We start from the raw sequence: 26,338 nt of genomic DNA, 5'->3' as shown, positions 1-26,338 counted from the left end.
TGCTTTACAAAAAGAGGGAAAGCCCAGTGTGCTACTTTCTATAGAGAACTCACAGCTCAGTTTTATACAGAACAAAGAAAAAAGAAACATTTGACCATAGGTTTGGGATCTGTATCCAAACTACAAATCAATGAGAATAGTAGTCTGCAAATATAATTGATTTGCTGCTGCATCATCTGCTGTTTGTCTCATGTTAACAGTTATAAACAGCAGTGCAACTAGTATTTGGAACAGTCCTTACAGTGTTACAGTGTTGGGCACAGCATTTCACTTCACAACACTGTTTCTCTTTGAGTTCCAGGGCTTCCTTTTCTTCATTCATTTTTGATATTGAAGGTCTTGCTAATCTCTTAATGAATTTTCCTCTTGATCACACTGGCAACTGTCTTGCATGTAGCATCAAGCAAACCTTTGATGTCTAGTTTGCAGCCAGAATAATTTCAAAAAGTGTCCCTTGGTCAACTTGCATAAATTGTTGGCCCCATACAGGAATATCATCTGTTCACTTTTCTTTGTTCTTACCATCCTCAGGAGAAGAAGGGTCATCCTTGTGGTGGGTACACCAAGGATGACCTTTTTAAAATATTGGTACATTAACATTTTTAGAGGAACTGGGTTATCATCACCTGATTCATCATCTATTCTCAAGTCTTCAGACATGGTCTGGAGAGGCTCAGATTGTTTGGCAATTTCAACATCAACTTCAAACTTCTCCATCGCAATTTTGCAACTTAACTGAAGGCATGGTGCTTTGTCTCAAGGAGATGTCAAGCCAGAGGCTGACGAGAGTGGGGCAAGGTCAGCAGACCTGAGAGAAAGGCAGAGAGAACAAGGCCGCTACCCAGCCATCATCTGTTCAATGTTTTATTTAGTATCTAACAGTGTTTATTATTTACTTAAATATCTCTTAAAATAATTGCCTTTGTCTCACTATTTTTCTTGCCTTTTTTAGGACTTGACAAGATATATGTGAGATCTCCCTATTTTGTTTTAAACCAAGCTCTGGCCAGTTTTATTAAAGAAAAACTTGCATCATTTACTTTTCACCAGTCTATTCTGGCATGCTTCTAATGATATCAGAATCATCTGAATCAGTCATAGCTAGTATGCTTATCTGTAGTGATGGACACCATTCTTGGCCAAAATGTCATAGAACTTTATTCAGATTTCCTCAAGGCTGGACAGTTGTTGGCAAGAATGACCGGTTTCACTTTGCCCTCTCTGGTCATCTTCACAGTCTGCGTGTGCCCTGGCACATATTTTCCACTTTTCATAACAAGGTGGAACCTAGAGTTGAATGACTCTAGTGATTTTGTGTCCTTTTTGTGGCCACCAACTTCCTGCCTTGGGTGCAAGATGGCCCACAGCCAAGATCTGCTGCCAAGATGGCTGGGGAGCAAGAAAGGAAAGCTAGGCTCACTTTATACATGCCTATTAACCTCTCCTTCATATTTTCCAGCTCTTTTTCTTTCTCTGATGCGTTCTGGATAATTTCTTTTTAATTACAAGTGTGTCTGGAAGTTGGCCATTCTGCTTGGTCAATTTTATTGTCTCTATTCTATACTTAATGTATTTACCACTAAACATGGTTATTTATATTTATCGATTGGCCTTTATAGATCTAATTCTGCTGTATTTGGTTTCCATATACTCTTTCTCATAGTGCTGTATTCTCTTGAATTTCTTCTCATATTTCGTGAGTTTTAGGAGTTCAGAAATTTGATTCTGAGCTTCTTCATGATTTTATTTCTTGGTTCGGTTCATTAAATGTTGATTCCTTCAGAGAGTAGTTGCATTTGCTTCTTCTAGATGCCAAGGGACACTGCCAATCTTGCATTAAACTGAATTCTTGATATGAGGTTCAAGCCAACTAGATAATATGAACACAGTAGTAGGCTAGCTTTCGGTTATAGTGTCTCTGGGGAGAATTCTGTTGTTATCTACTCTGATCTAGTTATGGGTGGGTTTATTTCTTTTTTTAGAAAAAAATATTTTATTTATGTTTAGAGTGAGGGGAAGGGAAGGAGAAAGAGAGGCAGAGAAATATCAGTCTGTGGTTGCCTATCACATGGCCACCACTGGGGACCTGGCCTGCAACCCAGGCATGTGCCCTGACTGGGAATCGAACCAATGGCCCTTTGGTTCACAGCCCATGCTCAGTCAACTGAGCTACACCAGCCAGGGCTGGTGGGTTTCTAATTCAGTCCCACACTGATGATAACTAGTCCTTTGGAATCCCAACTTTATTTAGAAGTTTTCTGTTGTTCTCCCTACTTTGCCCCAATAACTCCGTGGAAACCAAGGTAATTGGTTCTACTCAAAGTGAAAGTCAGCTTTATTGCTCCCCCTAGAAATTTTCTGAGTTTGGATTTCATGTATGTTTTTATTTTGAATATTTCTTTCTACTTTTTGGCTCATAATGTGTTTAGGAAGATTAAGGTTTCTTTTAAAGAAATCTCATTTTTGTCTTTTCAATCAGAAGGTTGGTCGGGTTACCTAGTCCACCATACTCTTGGAAACAGAATTTCCCTCATTGAAGTTTTAATCATTTTCTTATAATTTCTAAAAGTTTCATTTAATAATCTGCCTATTCACTTTTTTTTATTTTTTAAAAATTTTTTTATTGATTATGCTGTTACAGTTGTTCTATTCCCCCCTTCATTCCCCTCCACCCTACCCCCCCATCCCCACCATTACCCCCCCTTTAGTTTATGACCATGTGTCTCAATTCCTTTAGATTCTATATTTCCCATGCTATTCTTGCCCCCCATCTATTTTCTATCTACTGTCTATGCTACTTATTTTCTGTACCTTCTCCCCCCTTCTCCTCCTCCCACTCCCCTGTTGCTAACCCTCCTTGTGATCTTCATTTCTATGGTTCCGCTCCTGATCTAGCTGTCCTTTTAGTTTGCTTTAGTTTTAGGTGTGGTTGTTAATAACTGTGAGTTTGTTGTCCTTTCACTGTTCATGTTTCTTTAACTTCTTTTTCTTAGATAAGTCCCTTTAACATTTCATATAATAAGGGCTTGGTGATGATGAAATCCTTGAATTTGATCTTATCTGAGAAGCACCTTATCTGTCCTTCCATTCTAAATGAAAGTTTTGCTGGATAGAGCAGTCTTGGTTGTAGGTCTTTGGATTTCATGACTTGGAATACATTCTCTTTCCAGCCCCTTCTTGCCTGTAAGGTCTCTTTTGAGAAATCAGCTGACAGTCTGATGGGGACTCATTTGTAGGTGACTGTCCCCTTAGCTCTTGCTGCTTCTGGTTGATTATACCGACAAATTAGACAAATATATGAAGGCGAAACTAATTGAAATGAATGGAATTGCACAGGACACCAATAGCAATGAAAAGGAAACTGGGACTCAAATCAATGGAGTGGACCAGAAGAAAGCAAATAATGGCCAAACAGAAAAGAGTCAAGAAGCAAGAATTCAAAGAAATGAGGAGTCTTAGGAACCTCCAGGACATCTTTAAACGCTCCAACATCCGAATTATAGGGGTACCAGAAGGGGGAAAGGCACAGCCACCAGTGGAAAACTTATTTGAACAAATAATAAAGGAGAATTTCCCCAATCTGGCAAAGGAAATAGACTTCCAAGAAATCCAGGAAGCTCAGAGAGTCCCAAAGAAGTTGGACCCAAGAAGGAACACACCAAGGCACATCATAATTACATTAACCAAGATTAAAATGAAGGAGAGAATCCTATTCACTTTTTGTAGAGGCTGACATTTCATATTTTCATTTTCTAAATTAACACATACCAAAATGTTTATTTTATATTCCTCATTCCAGTAATTCCAGTAATTTAAGTCTTTGCAATTTTGGCCTGATATTGTTTCTGTTTACTCACCCTCCTTAGTTTGTTTAGGGCTTACATTTCTTTGAAATTTTGTGAGAATTACAATGGAACCTAGGTTGTAGGATTTGTACTTCTCTCAGGTATTCGGGGGTCCTGTCAGCCTGTGTTTACTGTAAGTTGTAATTCTCAGCTTATGATTTTTCTCACTTTGCAGCAATTACAGTTATGTGATGGTCAGCATGGGAATGTGAATTTTCAGAGAAGACTGTTATGTCCTTGTATTCACCTACCCTAAGTTAATAGGTTTTCTCAGGGACTCTTTTGTGGAGTTGAGTTACTGTTTTTCTTCTCCTCCTAGCTTGCCTTTGCATTGGGGCGGTAGCCTTCTTTGGGTGAACTTTATGTGTAGGACTCTTATTTCTCTCTCTCTTCTTTGTCCAGGTGGCTACTGAACCTAAAACTCTCTAGGCTGTCTGTTCAAGGCAGCAGCCAGAAGTTTTATTGCTCACTTGTCTATCTGGATTAATACTGCCATTTTGTTCTAGATTCAGAATATCCTTAGAAACTTGAGTTGTTTATTTAAAGGTATATTATATTTAAGAATATTTTTTTGTTTATCGAAGTTATTGGGGTGACATTTATTAATAAAATTATATAGGTTTCATGTGTACAATTTTATAGTATATCATTTGTATGTTATATTGTGTGTTCCTGACCCCTCCCAAGTCACGTCTCCTTCCATCACCATTTTTTCCTTTTACCTTCTTCTACCTCCCTCACCCTATTTCCCTCTGTTAATCACTGCACCGCTGTGTCTGTGTCTATGTAAAGGTATATTTTGTATGTGACAAATTTTAGGTGTTTTGTGCTTGGAGATTTCAGGAATTTTTTTTTTAATGATACTGCTGGGAACTAAGTCCTCTGAGATGTTATTTTTTATTCTAGCAATTATTTTTTTAATGTATTTAATGATTTTGAGAGAGTGAGAGAGACATCAATTTGTTTTTCCACTAATTTATGCATTCATTGCTGGATTCTTGTATGTGCCCTGACTGGGGATCAAACCCACAACCTGGGCACATTGGAACGATGCTCTAACCAACTGAGCTACCTGGCCATGGCCTGACAATTATTTTTTAAAGGGATTTTTAATGTAAAAGTTTAAGATGGTGACTCCATTGAATGGTTAATTTTTGAAAGGGAATTAGTTGTTCGGAGTATATTGTAGTAGGACAGCTATTTTTACTTAACTAATACTGATGATAAATTTGCAAGATTGGTTAGAAAACTAAAAATGGAACTGCCTTTTTACCCAGCAATTCCATTGCTAGGATTATATCCTAAGAACCCTGAAACACCAATCCAAAAGAACCTATGCACCCCAATACTCATAGCAGCACAATTTACAATAGCCAAGTGCTGGAAGCAACCTAAGTGCCCATCAGTAAATGAATGGATCAAAAAACTTACCCAAATGGAATTCTACACAGCAGAAAGAAAGAAGGAGTTCATACCCTTTGCTACAGCATGGATGGAACTGGAGACCATTATGCTAAGTGAGATAAGCCAGGTGGTGAAAGACAAATACCATATGATCTCACCACTCATGGGATCCTAATGAACAAAATTAAAAAGCAAGCAAAGTATAGCCAAAGACAGGGAAATTGAGAAGAGGCTGACAGTGACCAGAGGGAGAGGGAGGGGGATAATGGGAGAAAAGGGTGAAGGGTTTATAGGAACAATTATAAAGGACACATAGACAATAACAAGGCAGGTGGTTAGAAACAGGGGAGGGACATGGGGAAGGTTGGGGTCGGGGGGAAGGCCGACAACGGTACTTGAAGAACAATTTTAAAAATGTTAAATAAATAAAATAAATACAAACCTTTAAAAAATTGCAAGATTGGGAATCTGAAATGGTTTCTTTCCTTATTTCAAAGGCTCATATGTTTGCAGTGTAGTATACACAAAATATATTATTTTGTAATTATCAGGCATGTAGACATATAATGATTTTGCCTTTAACAATCCCAGCTAGAGCATAAGTAAGTATTTCTGTAGCTAAATGAGTTTGATAAATTTTTTTTTACTTTTTTTTTTAAATTTATTTTTATTATCATCTCCGTCATCTCCCCCTTGGCACCCATTAGCTTGGCACCCTCTATCTATGGGTCAGTTTCTGTTTTGTTTACTCATTTATTTTATTTTTTTAGATTCCACATATAGGTGAGACCATATGGTGCTTGTCTTTTTCTGTCTAACTTACTACACTTAGCATAATACCTATATTGTCACAAATGGCAAGGTTTCATTCTTCTTTTTCCTGAATGATATTCCAGAGTGTGTATGTGTGTGTATCTTCTCTACTTATTCATCTATTGATAGATATCTGGGTTGCTTCCAAATCTTGGCTATTACTAGTAATGCTGCAATGAACATAGAGGTGCATATGTCTTTCTGAATTCATGTTTCTGTTTTCTTCAGATAAATATCAAAAGTGAAATTGTTGAGTCATGTGGTAGCTCTATTTCTACATTTTTGAGGAACCTCCGTACTGTTTTCCATAGTGGGTACACTGATTTAATATCAACAACAGTGTGTGAGGGTTTCCTTTTCACTACATACTTTCCAGCATTTGTTTATTGATTTGTTGATGGTAGCCATTCTGACAGGTGTGAGGTGGTATCTTGTTGTGGTATTTTAATTTGCATTTTCTTGATGATTAGTGATGTGGGGCAACTTTCCATGTCTCTTGGCCATCTACATGTCCTCTTGGAAGAAATGTCTTCAAGTTCTGTGCTCAGTTTTTAATTTGATTGTGTTTTTTTTGGTATCAAGTTGTATGAGCTATATATATAATTTGGATATTAACTCTTTAACAAATGTATCATTTATAGATATCTCCCATTCAGCATGTTGTTTTTTCACTTTGTTGATCATTTTAGTTTCATGTAGTCCCATTTTTTTCTTTTTTTAGAGTACAGTAGCAGTATTTTAAAATTTATTTTAATTGTTGTTCAAGTACAGTTTTCTATCTTTTACTCCTATCCCAGCCCCATTTTTTTTCTTTTGTTGTCTCTGCCTGAGGAGACATGTCCAAAAAAAAATATTGCTAAGCGCAGTGTCAGAAATTTTACTGCCTATTTTTTCTTCCAGAGTTTTGGGTCTAACATTTCTTAAATGAGAATTAAAAGTCTTTAATTCTTTTGAGTTCATATTGGTGTATGGTACAAGAAAATGGTCCAATTTCCATTTTTTTGCATATATCTTTCTAGCCAACACGATTTGTTTAAAGAGACTATCTTCATTGTATATTCTTATCTCTTTTATTGTGAATTAATTTGCCATATAATCAAGGATTTATTTCTGGGCTCTCTATTATTTTTCATTGATCTATATATCTGTATTTATGCCAGTATTGTTTTGATTATTATAGCTTTGTAGTGTAGGTTGATATCACAGAGTGTGATATCTCTCACTTTGTTCTTTCTCAAGATTTCTTTGGTTATTTGGGGCCTTTTGTGGCCTTATATAATTTTTAGGATTAATTGTAATTCTTAGACGAATACCAATGGTATTTTAATTGGGATTACATTGAATCTTATGTTACTTTAGGTGATAAAGACATTTTGTCAATATTAATCATTTCAGTCCATGAGCAAGGTATATCTCTCCAACTTATTTGTAACTTGGTCAGGTCAGTTTCTTTCTTAAGTGTATTATAGTTTTCAGAGCATAGGCCTTTTACCTCTTTGGTTAAATTTTTTCTAGGTATTTTATACTTTTTTTGTGCAATGTGAATGGAATTATTTTATTAATTTCTTTTTCTGATTATTTGTTATTGGTATAAAGAAAAAACAGATTTCTATATATTGATTCGGTATCTTAAATCTTTACTGAGGTCATTTATTAGTTCTACCAGTTTTTTGGTGGAGTCTTTAGGGTTTTTTATATATATCATCAAGTCATCTACAAATAATAAGAGTTTTACTTCTTCTTTTCCAATTTCAATAGCTTTCATTTCTTTGTCTTTTCTGATGGCTGTGGCTAGAACTTCCAGTACTGTGTTGAATAAAAGTGGTGATGGTGGGCATCCTTGTCTTATTCCTAATCTTAGAGGAAAGGCTTTCAATTTTTCACCATTGAGTATGATGCAGATGTGGATTTGTTATGTATGGCCTGTATTATGTTTAGATATGTTCCTTCTGTACCCACTTTGTTGAGAGTTTTTATTTATAAAAAGCTGTTCAATTTTGAGATGCTTTTTTCTGCATGTATTGAGATGATTATGTTTTTTATCCTTTATTTTGTTGATGTGATATATTGCATTAATTGATTTACAGATGTTGAACCATCCTTGCATTCCTGAGATAAATCCCATTTGATTAATAGTGTATAATTCTTTTAATGTATTGGTAAATCTGGATTGCCAGTGTTCTGTTGAGATTTTTTGCATGTATGTTCTTCAAGGATATTGGCCTGTAATTTTTTGTAGTGTTTTTGTTTGGTTTTGATATTGCTGGATTCAAAATACTTTGGAAGCTTTTTTTCCTCTTCAGTATTTTGAAATAGTTTAAAAGGCAAGGTTTAATATTTCCTTGAGTTTTCAATAGAATTTACCTGTAAAGCCATCTAGTCCTACACATTTATTTGTTGAAAGTTTTTGGATTACTGCTTTAATTCTGTTGGCTAGTAATTGGTTTGTTTAGATTTCCTACTTCCTGGTTTAGTCTTGGAAGGCTATGTACTTCTAGAAGTGTATCTGTTTCTTTTAGATTGTTGAATATGTGGCATATATTTGTTCATCATATTCTTGGTATTTCTGTGGTGTCAGTTGTAACTTCTCTTTCAGCTATGATTTTATTTGGGCTTTTTTCTTGATGAGTTTGGCTAAATGATCATTTATGTTTCAAAGAACCAGCTCTCAGTTTTATTAATCTTTTCTATTTTTTTAAACATTTTTATTTTGTTTTGTTTCTACTCTGATCTTAACTATTTTCTTCTGTTTACTTTGAATTTTAAAGACTATACTTTCAGGAACCATTTCTATAGTTTGTTACTTTGAATTGTTATTTTTCTAGTTCCTTTAGATATAGAGTTAGACTGTGTATTTGGGATTTTTCTTATTTCTTGAGGTAGGCCTGTACAGCTATGAACTGTCTTAGAACTGTTTTTGCTGCATCCCATAAATTTTGAAAAGTCATTTTTTAAATTTTCATTTGTTTTCAAGGTAATTTTGGATTTCTTGTTTGATTTCCTTTTTGATACATTGGTTGTTTAGTAACATATTTACGTTTATGTAGCACATCTTTGAGGCTGTTTTTAGTTTTCTTTCTGTAGTTGATTTCTAGTTTCAGTGCCATTGTGGTCTGGAAAGATCCTTAATGTGATTTCAATCTTCTTGAATTTATTGAGGCTTTTTTGTGGCTTAATATGGGATCCATCTTGAAGTATGTTCCATGTACACATGAAAAAAATCTGTTCCTCCAATTTTTGGATGAAATTTTCTATGTATGTTTATTAAGTTGATCTTGTCTGATGTGACTGGTATTTAAGACCATTATTATTAGATTTTGGTTCAAAGAATCTATTGATGTGAGAGAGGTATTCAAGTTTTCTACAATTATTTTACTATTTATGTCTATTAATAATTACTTAGGTGTTCCTATGTTGGGTGCATAGATATTTACCATTATTAATTCTTTTTTTGGATTGATCCCTTTATTATTATGTAATGTCCTTTTTTGTCCTATTTTACAATTTTTGTTTTAAAGCCTATTATGTTTGAAGTAAGTGTTGTTCTCCAGTTTTTATTTCTGTTTGCATGGAATATCTTTTTTCATTTCTTCATTTTTAGTTTATATGTATCTTTAATTTGAGCCAAGTCTTGAGATAGTTTGTTATATAAGCTAATGCTTGTTTAGGGGCAATGTAATGATTATGAGGTGTATTTTAGATGTTTGTTTAAAACAAAGATACAACTATAAAGTGTAAATGCCAAACTCATCTGAAATGATAAAGTTATTTTCTGTATTGAGTAGAATAGGAATAATGTAGTGCAGAAATTAACCCCCTATTTTGTAAGGAATCCCAGTATGCTTTAATTTAATTTTACCCCCACAGCCACTTTAAGATAGTGGATTGCACAGTGTTAAGTTCTAAGGATCTTTTCAGGTTCATGAGCTCAAAACTATTTTTATTAAAATACTAAGATTTATGTATCTTTTTCATTCTCATTCTTTTTAAGTATACAGTAAAGTTTTCCAGAGGATACTTGATATGCAGTATTGTATCTAATTGACTACAGAAGCAAACAGATATGAAAATCCAGGTGACTTGCAAAATATGTAAAAATAATGCTACTTTTTTTTGGAACAATGTTATTTGTGTTAATATTTCGTATGTTAGGGGTTCTGAAACCAAAATGTGAAGCACTGCTTGAAGAAGACAAAAAATTCCCTTTAGTGAGCTAAATGCTCACTGTATTTGATTAACTCCTAACGAATATGTCCATAATGATCTGGGTTGGGTAATAATGGGAGCGTATTAAAAGAACATCAGAGCCTTGGCCGGGTAGCCCAGTTGGTTTTAGCAACATCCCCATGTACCAGAGTTGCAGGATTCATCCCTAGTCGGGGATCAAGTAGGAATCAACCAGTGAATGTGGAGGTGAGTAGAGCAGCAGATCCGTGTTTCTCTCGCTGTCTCTCTCTCTCTAAAATCAATTAAAAAAAAAATCAGAGACCAACATGTTTTGTTAGTTGTTCATTTACTGAAGAAGAGGGCTATTAGTAAATTAAGTCCCATTATTAGAAAATTTTAGTAGGTTATTTTAAGCTACTGCCATTAAATATTTGATTTTTTTTCATTATCTTAAAACTGGAGATGACCTTAATTAAGTAGATCTCTAGAGAGAAAATTTGCCAGACCTATAGATTCAGATAGTTGCAGACTGGTTCCCTTATTATCAATTAATAATTGATATCTGATTATAAGTGATGCTTCTTCATAGAGAAATATAGTACCAATATGTGGGTTTGAATGTTCTGGTTTCTGTGATAATTATTTCTTATTGTAAATTTATAAATTGGCATTCTGATTTTATACATGAGTTTTTTAGCCATGGATCGTTATCAGTCCTGTGTTGGAAAATCAAATTTGGGGGCCTATAAGGACAAAGGTTATATACACTCTGGTCTTTTGTAAATTCATGAAGCTACTTGGGATATAGTGTGACAATTTTTTACAATAACAAGTAACTCTAGAGATTACTGTTATTTTTAAATTTTCTAATATTTTAAGTATGTTTAAAATTAATCTTAATTTTTTAGAGCGGTTTTAGGTGCATGGCAGAATTGAGCAGAAAATACAGCATTCCGATGGTAACTTAAAAAAAAGGAGAGGGAAGGGAATTTAAGGGGAAAAAGGGGGAGGGATTTTGAGGAACAAGTATGAGAGACACAGGAATGAGGAGGGGGGGAACGGGAGGGAGGGGGGAGACAGGGCAGGGGGCTGGGATGGGAGAAATAGATAAAAAAATGTACTTGAAAAGTAACTAAATAAAATTTATTAAAAAAAAGGAGAATAGAACTTCAATATAGGAGAATAGAACTTCTCTAATTATTTGAGTTTTAAAAAAATACTTACATTGACCCTTTCTCAGGAAGGCTGAGCTGTTGATGCAATTGTAAAATAAATAGTCTAAGAGCAGGCAGTGATGATCAGACTTATGCCATTGGCCATTAAGTGCTGAAATATGAGTGAGAATTTGGGAATGGGTGTGTTAGGTGGAGGGAAGTAACAAGTAATGTAGTTTCCTAGGGAATCAATAATAGCTGATAAATAAATGATTACTGAACATTAAATACTGTGTCGAATTTCCACAGTAACTTTTCATCAACTTGCAAAGCTGATTTTGGGGACTGCTTTTATTCAGATAAAACCATATTATTTGAATCCCATGATTATTATTAAATACACCTATTGATAATTCTGGAGTAGAAAGTGGCAGCTTTTAGCTAAAGGTTTTATGATTTAAAATTTTTTAAATTTTTTTTCCATTCAAAGATTTTGTGATTTATTTTAAAGTTGAAATTACTAGGTAGTTGTTAAAATTATTTGTAAGTGAAAAGTACAGTGAAAAAAATGACATAAACACAAATCTGTGTAAGGAAAGAACTTTGGGTGGTGAGATTAAAAGTATTTTTGCTGTTTTATTTTTGTATGTCTGAATTGTATAAAAATATTTTTGTTGTAAAAATGTAGTATTTTGTAATGAGGACCTACTTACTTTTTAGAAAGTTAAGTAAACCTGGAAAGTACCCCAAGTAATGAGTAACTGTAAAATATTTCTTCTAATTTTCTAATTATTTTGCCTTATTAATTGTTATAGAGCTGTATTATATTTAAAAAGAAAAAAGAAAGCGGTAACCTTTTTATATACTTAGAAAAGCTTCATTGCCTTGTTACATGTAATTTTTATTACTTCTTGGAGTCAAATTTAACTTTTCTTTTTTCTTTTTTAAAGATTATATTTATTTTTAGAGAGACGGGAAGGGAGGGAGACAGGAAGAGGAACATCAGTGTGTGGTTGACTCTCTCATGCCCTCTACTGGGGACTTGACCTGCAATGCAGGTGTGTGCCCTGAGTGGGAATCAGCCAATGACCTTTTAGTTCGAAAGCTGGTGCTCAATCCACTGAGCCACACCAGCCAGGGCTGACTTATTTGTCAGTCAAAATCTTATTATTAACATTTATTTTAATAGCAATAAAAAATCATCGTAAGTTAGTCACATGTGATTTATATGAGAAGTTATATTTACATTGAGGTTTGTGGGACCACAGTTATTTATTTATTTATTTATGTTTATTTTTTTCCATTGCCATTTGTTCCCCCTGCACCCTTTTCTGCCTCCACTGACCCACACCCCCCCTGAAATCTCCACACTGTCATCCATGTCCATGAGTCCTTCTTCCTTTTTACTGGATCCATCCACCACCTTAACCCCCCAACCAGAAGCTGTATATTATATTCAGCATACGAATGAAATCACATGGCATTTGTCTTTCTCCGACTGGCATATTTCACTTAGCATAATGTTCTCTAGGTTCATCCATACTGTAGCAAAGGGCAAAACTTCCTTCTTTTTTACAGCTCAGTAGTATTCCTTTGTGTAAATGTCCCATAATTGTTGTGTCCCATCATCTGCTGATAAGACACTTGGGCTGCTTCCAAATCTTGGTGATTGTAAATAATGCTGTAATGAGTGTAGGGGTGTTTATGTTCTTGACAATTAGTGTTTCCAGTTTCTTTGGATAAATTCCCAGAAGTGGAATCACTGTGTCAAAAGGCAGTTCCATTTTAAATTTTTTGAGGTATCTCCATACTTCTTTCCACAGTGGCTGCACCACTCTGCATTCACACCAGCAATCCAGAAGAGTTCCCCTTTCTCCACATTCTCACTGATGCTTGTTTTTTTTTTTAAGATTTTATTTATTTATTTATTCATTTATTTATTTGTTCATTTATTTATTTATTTTGGAGAGATGGGGAAGGGAGAGAAAGAGAGGGAGTGGAACATCAATGTGTGGTTGCCCCTAGCACACCCCATACTGAGGATATGGCCTGCAACTCAGGGATGTGCCCTGACTGGGAATCAAACTGATGATGCTTTGATTTTCAGGCTTGCGCTCAATCCATCACCAGTGCTTGTTATTTGTTGAATTATTGATGATAGCCATTCTGATAGATGTCATATGGTATCTCGTTGTGTGGTTTAAATTTGTATTCCTCTGATGATTAGTGACATTGGGCATCTTTTCATATATCCATTGACCAATTGTATGTCCTCTTTAGAGAAGTGTCTATTCAGGTTCATTGCCCATGTTTTAATTGGGTTTTTTTTGGTGTTGAGTTTTGTAAGTTCCTTATAAATTTTTATATTAACCCCTCTTCAGATGTATTGGCGAATATGTCCTCCCATTTGGTGGGTTTTTGATGCGTGCACTGGCCCACAGTGCCCACGGTGTTATGGATGGAAAATCAAGACAAATTCACACGGACTACCAAGTCCTGTGGAGGAAAAGGGACGGCATGGCTACTCCCTCAAGGGGAGGTGGGGCGGGGGAGCCTCAGAATGGCCTGGTCACCCTCTCAAGGGGAGAGCTCACTGACCCTTACCTAGAAAGGCTTTTATTGGGTTTTTTGCACAGGAGTTCAGGTACAACTTATTAATCATTGTCAGACAGTAAATAGTAGATAGTATACAAAGAACTGTTAGGGCTTCTTCTGAGTCAGGGTCTAGATCTATTAGCTAAAAGGCTACAAGACTTTAGGAAAACAAACTCATTTTCTGCTCGAGCCTTTATCATTTAACTAAGAGCACTGTTAGCAAAGCAGGTTTCACAGGATTTCACGTATTCTTTCTCAGGCCTAATTACCCAGGGAGCCTGCCATTCCCAGCACAGGGCTGCATCACCCTGTCATTGTTTTCAGGCTTAAGTCAGGCAGAGGAGGCAGATAGCCAAGGAATTCTCTACTTCTCACAGACAGACTGAGGACTCAGGCTTCATCACAGGGGGGCCAGGGTCCATCACCCCCTTTCTGCTGCAGCCCCCCGAGTCCTTCCTTGAAGGCCTCCCAAGTGACTGTGTCTTACTTAGGTTGCCCCCCCTCCGAGGGGTCTTATCCATTATTGACTAACCAACCAAGCGTTGGGGGCCAGAGATGGATGAAGCAGAGCACTGTTCCTGCCAGGGAGATAAGCTTTGTCTCCTTAGTAGCTTATGGTCCAAAGGTCACTCACTCAGCCTTAGCCATGGGGGGTTTACAGCTCCTGAAACCAGGCAGGGTGGTTCCCAACAGGTTTTCTTTATATTTTGTAGATAGTTTCCTTTGCTATGCAGAACCTTTTTAGTTTGATACAGTCCAGTTTTTTAATTTTGTGTCCCTTAGCTGAGGAGATACATCAGAAAAAAATTACTGCTATGAGCAATGTTTGAGATTTTACTACCAAGACTTTTTTCTAGGTTTTGTGTTGTTTCAAGTCTAACACTTAAGTCTAGTCCATGTTGAATTAATTCTGTGTGGCTTAAGAAGGTGGTCTAATTTCATTTTTCTGCTCATACCTGGTTTTCCCAACACCATTTATTGAATAAACTATCTATAACCCATTGTATGCGCTTGCTTCCTCTGACAAATGTTAATTGATTATAAAGGTGTGGATTTATTTCTGGACTCTCTGTTCTGTTGATTTATGTGTCTGTTTTTATGCCAGTACCATGGTGTTTTGATTACTCTGGCCTTATAATAATAGTTTGATATTATGTAGGGGGATTCCACCAACTTCGTTCTTCTTTCTCCTATCACTGTTGCTGTTCAGGGCCTTTGGTGGCTCCATATAAAGAAAATTTGCTCTAGTTCTGTGAAATACATCATTGGTGTTAATAGGAATTCTGCTGACTCTATAGATTGCTTTGGGTACTATTGACATTTTAATGTCAATTCCTCTAATCCATGATCATGGCATATGCTTCCACTTATTTGTACTTTCTTCAGTTTCTTTCTTCAGTGTCCTATAATTTTCAGGTACAGGTCTTTTACATCCTTGGTGAGGTTTAATCTAAGTATCTTAGTCTTTTTGAAGCAATTGTGAACAGGATTGTTTTCTTAATTCTCTGTTATTTCATTATTGGCACATAAATATGCAACTGATTTCTGGATATTAATTTTGTATCCTGCTACTTTACTGGATTCCTTTATCAGTTCTAGTAGTTTCTTGGTGAAATCTTTAGGGTTCTCTCTGTACCATGGGTACATAGGGTTCTCAGATGACTATATCATGTCATCTGATAATAAAGACAGTTTTACTTTTTCCTTTCCAATTTGGATGTCTTTTATCTCTTCCTGTCTGATTGTTGCGGCTGGGACTTCCAGTACTATGTTGAATAAGGAAGGTGAAAACAGACACCCCTGTCTTGTTCCCAATTTTAAGGGGAACAATTGTAATTTTTGCCCTTTGAGTATGATGCTAGCAGTGGATTTGTCATATATGGTCATTATTATCTTTAGGTATGTTTCCTCTTGTCCCATATTGCTGAGAGTTTTCATCATAAATGGGTGCTGGATTTTATCAAATCCTTTTTCTGTATGTGTTGATATGGTTTTAAGCCTTCATTTTGTTTTCATAATGTATCACATTTATTGATTTGTGAATCTTGTACCAACCTTGCATCCTGGAACAAATCCCAAATGATCATGGTGTATGATGTTTTTAATGTATTATCATATTTGGTTTGCTAATTAATATTTTGTTGAGGATTTTAGCGTTTGTGTTCATCAGGGTTATTGGCCTATAACTTTCATTTTTGTAATGTCTTCATCTGGTTTTGGAATTAGAATAATGCTGGCCCTGCAAAATGAGCATGGAAGTCTTTACTACGCTTGTATTTTTTTGAATAGTTTGATAAGGAGGGGTGTTAGAATGTTTGGTAAAATTTACCTTTGAAGCTATCGTGTGATGGTTTTTTGTTCATTAGGAGTTTTTTCCCCCCTTGGTGAGCTTTTCACTTTTTATTTTTATTTTTTAAATTATATTTTATTGACCATACTATTACAGTTATCCTGATATTTCTGCCTTTGCCTCCCTCCATGCATCACCCCCACTCCTTCAGCCAGTTCCCCCACCATGGTTCACGTCCGTGGGTCATGCATGTACGTTCTTTGGCTACTCCATTTCTTATACTGTACTTTACATCCCCATCATTACTCTGTAACTACCTATTTGTACTTAAAAAAAAGATTTTATTTATTTATTTGTTTGTTTATTTATTTATTTTTAGACAGACAGGAAGGGAGAGAGAGAAGGAGAGAAACAGTGTGTGGTTGCCTCCTGCACACTCCTCACTGGGGAACCTGACCTGAAACTGAGGCATGTGCCCCGACTGGGAATCAAACCCCGGACTCTTTGCTTTTCAGGCCCGTGCTCAATCCACTGAGCCACACCAGTTGGGGCCCTATTTGTACTTTTTGATCTTCTCACCTCTTCACCCATTCTCCCACACCCCTTTCCTATCTGGCCACTATCAAAAAGCTCTCTACATTCATGATTCTCTCCCTGTTCTTCTTGTTTGCTTAGTTTGTTTGGGGTTTTTTTTAAGATTAAATTGTTGATATGTATTTTTGCCATTTTATTGTTCATAGTTTTGATCTTCTTCTTAAATAAGTCCCTTAACATTTCATATAATAGTGGTTTGATGATGATGAACTCCTTTAGTTTTTTTCTTTTCTAGGAAGCTCTTTATCAGCCCTTTGATTCTAAATCAAAGGGTAGAGCAGTCTTAACTGTAGGTCCCTGCTTTTCATGAATTTACATTGAGAGTTTTTTGATCACTGCTTCAATTTCACTAGGTTTAATCTGTCTGTTCAGCTCTCTGATTCATCTGATTTAGTTTTAAAAGATTGTATGTTTCTAGGAATTTAATTCATTTCTTCCAGGTTGTTCAATTTGTTGGCATATAGTTGTTCATAATATTTTCTCATAATCCTTTGTATTTCTGTGGTCTTAGTTGTTATTTCTCCTCTTGTACTTTTTTTTTTTTTTTAACTTGGGTTTTCTCTCTTCTTGGTGAGTCTGGTTAAAGGTTTGTCGATCTTGTTTATCTTTTCAAAGAATGAGCTCTTGAATTCATTGGTCTTTGTGTCTTTTTCTCAGACTGTTTTTTTCATTGCTTCTCTGATCTTTATTATTTCCTTTATTCTATTCACTTTGGGCTTTGGTTGTTCTTTTTCAGGTTCCTTTAAATGTAAAGTTAGGTTGTTTATTTGAGCTTTTCCTTGTATCTTGGGATAGGCTTGTAATGCTCTGAATTTCCCTCTTAGGACTGCTTTCCCAGTGTCCCATTGATTTGGGGTTGTCGTGTGTTCATTTTCATTTGTTTCAAGTACCTTTTGATTTCTTTCTTGATCTTATTGTTGCCCCATTCATTGTTTAAGAACATGTTATTTAGCTTCCATGTCTTTGCATATTTTTCAGTGTTCTTGTGCATGATTTCTAGTTTTATAGCATTGTGGTCAGAGAAAATGCTTGGTATGATTTGAGTTTTCTTAAATGTATCGAGACTTGTTTTGTGTCCTAACATATGGTCTATCCTAGAAAATGTTCCATGTGCACTTGAAATGTGTGTATATTCTGCTGCTTTGGGGTAAAATACTCTGAAGATTTCAATTAAATTCATATGATCTAGTATGTCATTTAGGGCTGCTGTCTCCTTGTTGATTTTCTGTTTCTGAAAATCTACCCATTGAATTCAATGGTGTGTTAAAATTCTCCTACTATGACTGTATTTCTGTCAGTCTCTCCCTTTATGTCCATTAATATTTGCCTCACATACTTAGGTGCTCCTATGTTGGATGTGTAAATTTTTACTAGGGTTATATCCTTTTGTTGGAGTGTTTCCTTTATGATTATGTAGTGTCCTTCTTTGTCTCTTGTAACCTTGGTTTTAAAGTCTATTTTTGTCTGATAGAAATATTGCTACCCCAGCTTGTATTTCTTTTTTTATTTGCATGATAATCATTTTCCATCTTTTTACTTTTAGTCTGTGTCTGTCTTTCATTCTGAGGTGGTCTCTTGGAGGCAGCATATATATGGGTCTTGTTTTCTTTTATCTTTTCAGCTACCTTGTCTTTTGATTGCAGCATTTAAACCATTTACATTTTAAGTGATTATTGATACATATTTAGTGCTGTTTTATTTTTCAACTTCCATTTTTCTCCTTCCTTTTTCTTCCTTCTTCTTTCTTCTACTTCTTCTTTTTCTCCCCCCTCCTCCTCCTCCTTACCCCCTTCCTCTTCCTTTTGCTCTTCCTCCTAAAGCAAGCCCCTTTACCTTTTGTTGCAATACCGGTCTGGTGTTAGCAAAGTCCTTTTGCTTTCTTTTGTCTAGGAGTCTCTTTATATCTTCTTCAATTTTAGATGCTAGCTTTGCTGTGTAAAGTAGTCTTGGTGTAGGTCCTTGCTTTTCATTACCTTGAATATTTCACACCACCTGGCCTGAAATGGTTCGTTGAGAAATTAGGTGGCAGTCTAATGGGAGCTCCTGTGTAGGAAACTACTATTTTCCTGCAGCTTTTTAGATTGTCTGCTTGTCTTTAAGTTTCACCATTTTAATTATGATGTTTCTTGATGTGGTGACATGGACACTGGCCCGCAGTGTCCGCATCATTATGGATGAAATGAGACATTCACAGAGACTACCGAGTCCGGTGGAGGAAAAGGGACAGCATGGCTTTTCTCTCTAGGGGAGCAAAAGCCGCAGCCCTTGCCATGACAGGCCTTTATTAGGTTTTTTGGCACATTACATGATGGTCCTCATTTACTGTGCACAGGTTGCTTTAGGTGGTTCCCTTTTACAGAAAACAAAGGAGCCAATGCCTGCTAATCACATCACAGAAGAGGGATATTTGCAAATGAAAAGGTAAAAGTGGTTGAACCGGTTACAATATTCCTTGGAAGGTTTAGCATGGATTTTAGGAAGTTACTTTGCAGTAAATGTTTGCCACTGGGGGCTGACCCAGGCCATGCAGAATGATCTCCTACAATGTGGGCCTTTTAGTGCCACCTTGTTTGGGGCTTCTTGCACTTCCTGGAATTGTGCTTCGTTTTTCTTCACCTGGTTAGGGAAGTTTTGGGTTATTATTTCTCCAAGTAGATTCTTCATCCCTTCCTCACTGTATTCCTTTTGGTATTCCCATGATACAGATGTCATTACACTTCATGTTGTGTTTCTTAAATCTCCTCATTTTTGAAAATGTTTTTTTTTCTTTTTGCTGCTCTGCTGGAGTGTTTTTCTTTTACTTTGTTTTCCAAATTGCCGATTTGATCCTCTGCTTCATCTAACCATTTATTCATTCCACTGTATTATTTATTTCAGATATTGCATTCTTTATTTCTGACTGGTTCTTTTTTAAATTATTTCTATGCCTTTTTTTTAATGCTGCTGATTATCCTTATAATCATTATTCTAAACTTTGTATCTTAAAATTGCTTACTTCCATTTAGTGCTGGCTAATTCTCTTGTTTTTTTATTTGGGGCCTGTTTTTTTGTCCTCCCATTTTGGTTGCCTTGGTGAGTCTGTTTCTATGTATTAGGTAGATCTGCTTCAATTCTGGTGTAGATCTGTGTCAAACACTGCCTGTGACTGGCCCTTGGCAACCTGTTTGAAGTTCTCTGTGATCTATAGCTTTAGGCTCCCTGTCCTGGGCCTGGAGGTGTGCAGAAAACCATGCAGCACACCATGGCTAGCTTATCCCAGCAGGGGTTTTTGGGGAAGGTCAGCTAATGTCTCTAAGTTCACAGAAATCCACCTTTGCCTTCAGGGTGTCTGTTAGGATTAATCACTGAAACATTCTCTAGCTATACTCCTCATCATCCCCGCTGAAGCTCCAGAGACGGGCAGGAGAGATTCCTGTCCCCACTCCCAGGCTTCTTCGGTTCTAGATGACGTGTAAAGGCTATCCCACCCACTCCCTCTGCCGCCATATTGCTGCCCCCCAAAGTTATTTTATAAAACAAGGAATATTTTCATTTTGAGACAAATAATATAAATGAAAGAAATCTTTGCACTTGAAATCAGTCTGTACCAAAGCATTTCTGTCTTTGTGTATTTATAAATTATTTGGAGACAAAAGGCTTTTTTTTTTTTTACAATGAATTGGTTCACTGTAATTCTTTAAACCGTATTTATACCATGTTTTATAACAAAATAGAAATGTGTGTATTAGTAGTGTTTGGCAAAGTAAAAGGTAGCTATAAAGTATCACTTTTTCTGTACTATTTTTTTTCACTAGGCATTTTTACTGCCAATTTGTGAAGCAGCAGCTATGAGAAAAGTGGTAAAAGTATATCAAGAATGGATTCAGCAGGAGGAAAAACCTTTGTTCATGCAAGAGCCTGAAGAAATTGTGATTTCTTCTTCGGACTTACCTTGCATTGACAATGTCACAGACCATGATGTTTCAGTGGAAGAAGGAGAAAAGAGAGAAGAGGTAAAATGATAAGGCTTACATATTTTATTATATGTTTAAAAGATTAGATTTTCCACAGAGGTGTAGCTTTAACACATGTATACTTAGTAAATGGGAAGGTAAAGATGCCATTAGTATATTTTATAATTTTGATGATGTAATGGTTACCTCAGTACCATGTCCCAAAGCTCTTTGATATCACAACTTTAAACATAATTAATATTGAGGTTATATAATGATACTTTATGTCATTTTCTAGATCAAAATTAGATGCTATTATAAAAGGTGTAATGTTTGTAACTGTGGTTGTGGATCAAAATGGGTGTTGTAGTATATACCGTATTTTTCAAACTATAAGACGTACCCTTCCCTCCCCTGCCCAAATCTGGGAGAAATAATGGTTGTTAATGCTGCTGTTGTGTTCTGTTTATATTTACATTGGTGAAATATTATGTTATTTATGTTATTAAATATTTTACCGCATTTTTTGCTTCAAATATTTTTCCTATCTTCCTCTAAAACCTAGCTGCGTCTTATGGTTCAAAAAATACAGTATTTCTTAGAGTGATTACCAGACTATGGTTTCTTCTTGCCTGGCTTATTCTAGGATTGGGTACCCAGCACAAACCAGAATATTCAGAATTATTTCTTGAAAATTTTTGCATCAATGCCAATTTCAGAATTAAAAAACACTGATGTATTGAGTCATTTGATCCATGGTAAGAATAACTGCAGTTAACTCACAATGGAGAAAAGTGAGTAGAAGTAGGAAAGGAATAAAATAAATTCCTTTTATTTCTTTAGCCTAAATAATTCTTGTCCTTTGGTTGTTTAATTATTGTCATAGGTCAAGTTCTCACTAGAAATGAGAGCCTGGTATTGACATGTAACTTCTTAAATCCCGATAGGAGCAATTTGATAATGTTTATTCACCTTGGTGGTTCATTTAATATTACCAATGGAATTTATCAGGATATTAATCTAGAATGAACTCTACAGGGATTCAGTGAATTAATACTTACATATATGTATATGTCTGGATACAGGAAACTTCGTGTATGAGACATGGATAATGAATATATACATATATTTATTTCTAGAGCTTTCTCCCCTGTGTCTAGGAAGGGGAAAAAAATGTTACTAAGAAATATAATTGAAGTAAGTAAAATTTATGATGTAAATTATAAAATAATATTTGCAGTTCTATTGGTCATACACCAACAAAAATATCCAATTTTGACATCAAGTTAGGAGATAAACCTATGAGTCTAAGTAATATATTTTCCTCCAATTTTGAATCATGAATTTATACCTTAGGACTGAGCCTCCTGTGTGTCATTTAGTATCCTTACATAAAAATAATAAGTAATAGAAGCTATCTACATACATAATTAAAAAACAATTGAAAGAGGGAGGCAGGCAGGCAGGAAAGAACGAAGCAGCGTGACGTAGGGTTGTTGGACAGGTGCGTTCGTTCTGTTGCTTACTCAGATACTGTAGCCAGTGTTGCCATTAGAGATGTGATTTTTTTTAAATGCCAGAAACTCTTGCTAATGGCATGAACCAAAAGCAAAAGGTAGAACCATTCACTGATATTTCTGATAATTCAGTATATTTTAAAAATCATTTAAAATTGGACATTAGGCCCTGGCTGGATTGAGCTCAGGGCCTGCGAACCAAAGCATTACCAGTTTGATTCCCAGTCGGGGCACATGCCTGAGTTGCAGGCCATATTCCCAGCCTGGGGTGTGCTAGAAGCAACCACACATTGATGTTTCACTCCCTCTTTCTGCCTCCCTTTCTCATCTCTCTAAAATAAATAAATAAATAAAATTAAAAAATAAATAAAATTAGACATTAATTTTAAAATGGCGTAAATTTATAGATTTACATTATTTTATTTTATTTTTTAAGATTTTATTTATCTTTAAAGGGGAAGGGGAGAGGGAGAGAAACATCAATGTACGGTTGCCTTTCATGCATCCCCTGCTGGGAACTGGCCTGCAGGGAACTGGCCTGCAACCCCGGTATGTGCCCTGACTGGGAATCGAACCGCAATTGTCTGGTTCTCGGGCCCATGCTCAATCCACTGAGCTACACTACCCAGGGCCAATTTTATAATTTTTAAAAATAATGTGTGTGAGACGTTTGTAAGATATGCTGGATACAGGAGCATATGTGTTAGGTGCAGGCTCTCATGTACCTTGTATGTTTAGCATTCCATTAAAAATGTCAGTGGTATTATCAATTCTTATGGCAGCAAAACACTCAACAAATGTCAGAGTGTCCTGTAAAACATATTGCCCATAGAGTGATTCCTCACCTATCACAGGAGTTACATTCCAGAGACCCCCATGAGAGGTGAAAATCCAGGAAGTAGCAGCGTTATATTTATTTTTATTATATATATATATATATTTTTTTTAAGGCTTTATAAACCCTTCCCATACCCCTATAAACCTTTCCCACTCTCTTATAAATACTTCATATGCTCTTAAACACTTTCTACCTCTTAAACCTACAAAATTTTAACATAAAATTCTATATGGGTACTTCCCAATGAAGTACACAGTCATCCCTCACTGTATTGCAGTTCACTTATTGTGGCTTCACTGTATTGCAGGTTTTTCAAAGCCCATGATACAGTGAAGCCACAATAAGTGAACTGTGATATAGCAAGGTATGACTGTATTTAGAACCATGTTGGAGATACAAGCAGGAAAAGACATCATTTCTACCTTCACATAACTTAATGGTTTAGCAAGAACACAAATATGCAAAATAAGTAATATAAAACAATATTATTGCTGTGACTGGAGTGTGAAAGAGAAAAATATCTGACTGCTTAGGGAAGGCTTCAGGGAGGAGGTAGTATAATGTGAAGAATAGGTAACAAATGGGAAAGGAGCCACACAGTGTGAATAGAATCTACAAGATGTGAGAAACGTTGAAAATAATTTCATCTGGCTATAGTTAAGAACAGGTGGGAAGGAATGATAGGGTATGTGAGCTAGGCAAGAGCTAGACTCTATTCAGTGATTTGTATGTCACTGTAATGGACTTTGATTATATTCTAGACACTGGAGAACCTTTGAAGGACCATGAGTAGAAGAATGTCATGGATAGTGACATATTTTAGGAGGAGTATACTAAGTCTAGAGTAGAAGATAGATTGGAGGCCAGTCTGGAGGCAGGGAGACTAGTTAGGAAGTTTTAGCAAAGTTCAGAAGGGAAATGCAAGTACCTGATACATGTGTAGCTAGGACATGACAGTTGCAATGGGGATATAAGGTAGAAGACTGATACATGGGCTTCTTTGGTGGTAAAATCAGTATGCCTTCATGATTAAATTAGCTGAGAGCAATGAGGAGGTGTCCCAGGTTTCTTTCTTTGGTAACCAGGGCACACTTGAATAGGAATTTAAAAAGTGTTTGTGGTAGCCAACTTGGCTAGAAAGGTTGGTAGGAAGTGAGGGGGAAGGCATGGATAATAAACAGACTTTTAAACATCTTGAGTTTGAGGTGCCTGTGGATCACTCCCAGAGAATTATTCAGAGTACCTGACTCTAGGACTGTGGAGCTTAAGACAAAGGTGTATACTAGACCATGGTATGTGGTTTTGGCCTCTCGGAGCTCACTGAGTTCAGTGCTGTTTCTGGTAATGGCAGAGTATGTAGTTTGTATTAGACTAAACCTCCTATATAAGCTGTAGACAAACTTTAAAGCAGAGCAATTTGAAGATACTGGTGAGTGACCAAAAGCTGAAAGAAACCAGAGAATAACTTTAAAAAAGGGAACAACATTGTTGAGTGAATTTTTGTTTGTGCTGCTTTTCACCTGAGGGAAATTCCTAGTCTGCAAGAATTTCAGCAGCTAAAGCCCAAGCAGAAAGCTGCTGTTGTAGTGGTTTCAAGTATCAGTATTCTATCTTAGGATAACAGTTTTACTAGTCTTAAGTAGGATAAATAGAAGCTATTTTCTATTTTATTTATGTTATATAGATTCTGGTATTTACAAGACATCTGTTTTGAGAAGATGCTTAGCGGTGGGATCCATTAATTTCCAGTTTACTTCAACTTACTGACTTGTCATAGCATTCTTAATTAATCATATTAAAAACTTGGTATTTTGCTTCAGGAAAATGGGACCAATATTGCTGATCATGTTCTAAATTCCACTTGGGCAAAAAATGGCACCTACCAAGATGTTCTTCATAATTCCTCCGAAGAAGCCACAGAACAAAATATACGAGCTGGTACCCAGGCAGTTTTGCAGGTGGATCACTCTTTGATTATTTTTTTTAAATAAAATTATCATGGGTTTCTTATGTATGTAATTTTTTGCACGTGGGAGAATTTCTGTAGGATGTCAACCTAGAAGTAGAATTAGTGGGTTGGAGGATTTGTACATCATTAGCTTTACTGTTACTGCCAATTTGTTTTCCAGCATGGTTATAATCATGGACATTCCCTTCAGTAGTATTTGTGATTTGTTTCCTTATCATCTTCACCATAACTTGTATAGTCAGATTTTAAGTTTTGCTGCTCTTATATATGTGAATGGTTACCTCATTTTTTCAAGTTTGTGTTTCCCAGTTTTAATTTACCATTTCTTGATCAACCTGAAATTGAGCATCTTTTATCTATGAATTGCCTGCGCATATGCTGTTTTAAAATTATGTTAGGTGGTGTTTTTCTTATTCATCGTAGGAGTTCATTATAATCTTTTTTTTAATCAGACTATTCTTGTCAAGACCACATGTGACTTCCACATTGTTAAATCAAATGGACATTTTACAATCCTAATTTTATTAGACTAGTCATTAGCATTTTATACGGTAGACCATTGCCCTCCCTATTGAAAGCCTTCATTTGGCTTTCAAAAAACATACCTTTTGTATTTTCCTCTTAACTCACTGGCTACATCTAAGATTTTTTTTTTTACTGTTTTTTTCTCATATCTCCCAGACCTTTTCCTGTTGAAGTGTCCAGGACTCAGTTTTTGAGTCAGTTCTTTTATTTTTGTCCAGTCCTGTAGCTTTAAATGTTATTTATAGGCTGCAACTTACGTATGTTATCTTTAGTCTGAGATCTCTCATCTGAATTCTTAAGAGTCGTGAACTCTATTCAGATGCCAAGTAGGCATCATCACTTGGATATCTGATAGACATTGCAAACTGGGCATGTCTTAGAACTTGGCTTCTGATCTTAACAAATGTGCTTTTCCTCATTTCATTTAATGACAGCTCTGTTTTCTAGTTGCTTGGGCCATCTTATTTTCTATCTTTCATTTATATCTAACATCTAATTTGACAACAAATCCTGTCAGTCTTCAGAATGTATGCAGAATTTGACTACCTTCCAGTGCTCACACTACCTATTGTGTCCAAGCATTTATGATCTTTCATATGGATTATTATAGTGAACTCCTAATTACTATTTTTGTTTCTACTCTTGCCAACCCATTACCCTGGTAATATTCTCAAAATAGTAGCCAAAGTGACCCT

At 35.8% G+C, this 26,338-nt stretch overlaps 1 protein-coding gene and 2 pseudogenes across 7 annotated transcripts in view; 1 reads left to right on the top strand and 2 right to left on the bottom strand.

Moving 5' to 3' along the window:
• Nucleotides 1–26,338, top strand: part of RALGAPA1 (Ral GTPase activating protein catalytic subunit alpha 1) — a 272,343-nt gene that overhangs the window by 68,393 nt on the left and 177,612 nt on the right. For all 7 annotated transcript variants that reach the window (XM_053672519.1, XM_037163988.2, XM_053672518.1 and 4 more), the window contains exons 11-12: nt 20,657–20,854; nt 24,970–25,107. In XM_053672519.1, the coding sequence (XP_053528494.1) occupies nt 20,657–20,854; nt 24,970–25,107 (336 nt within the window). The remainder of the gene's footprint in view (nt 1–20,656; nt 20,855–24,969; nt 25,108–26,338) is intronic.
• On the bottom strand, nt 194–745 carry LOC119062916 (S-phase kinase-associated protein 1-like; annotated as a pseudogene).
• On the bottom strand, nt 1,037–1,529 carry LOC128628460 (60S ribosomal protein L30-like; annotated as a pseudogene).

Source organism: Artibeus jamaicensis, unplaced genomic scaffold (assembly GCF_021234435.1).
Source record: "Artibeus jamaicensis isolate MK-2021 breed Jamaican fruit bat unplaced genomic scaffold, CSHL_Jam_final contig_760, whole genome shotgun sequence".
Taxonomy (NCBI): domain Eukaryota; kingdom Metazoa; phylum Chordata; class Mammalia; order Chiroptera; family Phyllostomidae; genus Artibeus; species Artibeus jamaicensis.
The sequence above is the reverse complement of the archived record's forward strand: the minus strand, read 5'-3'. Positions and strand labels throughout refer to the sequence as shown.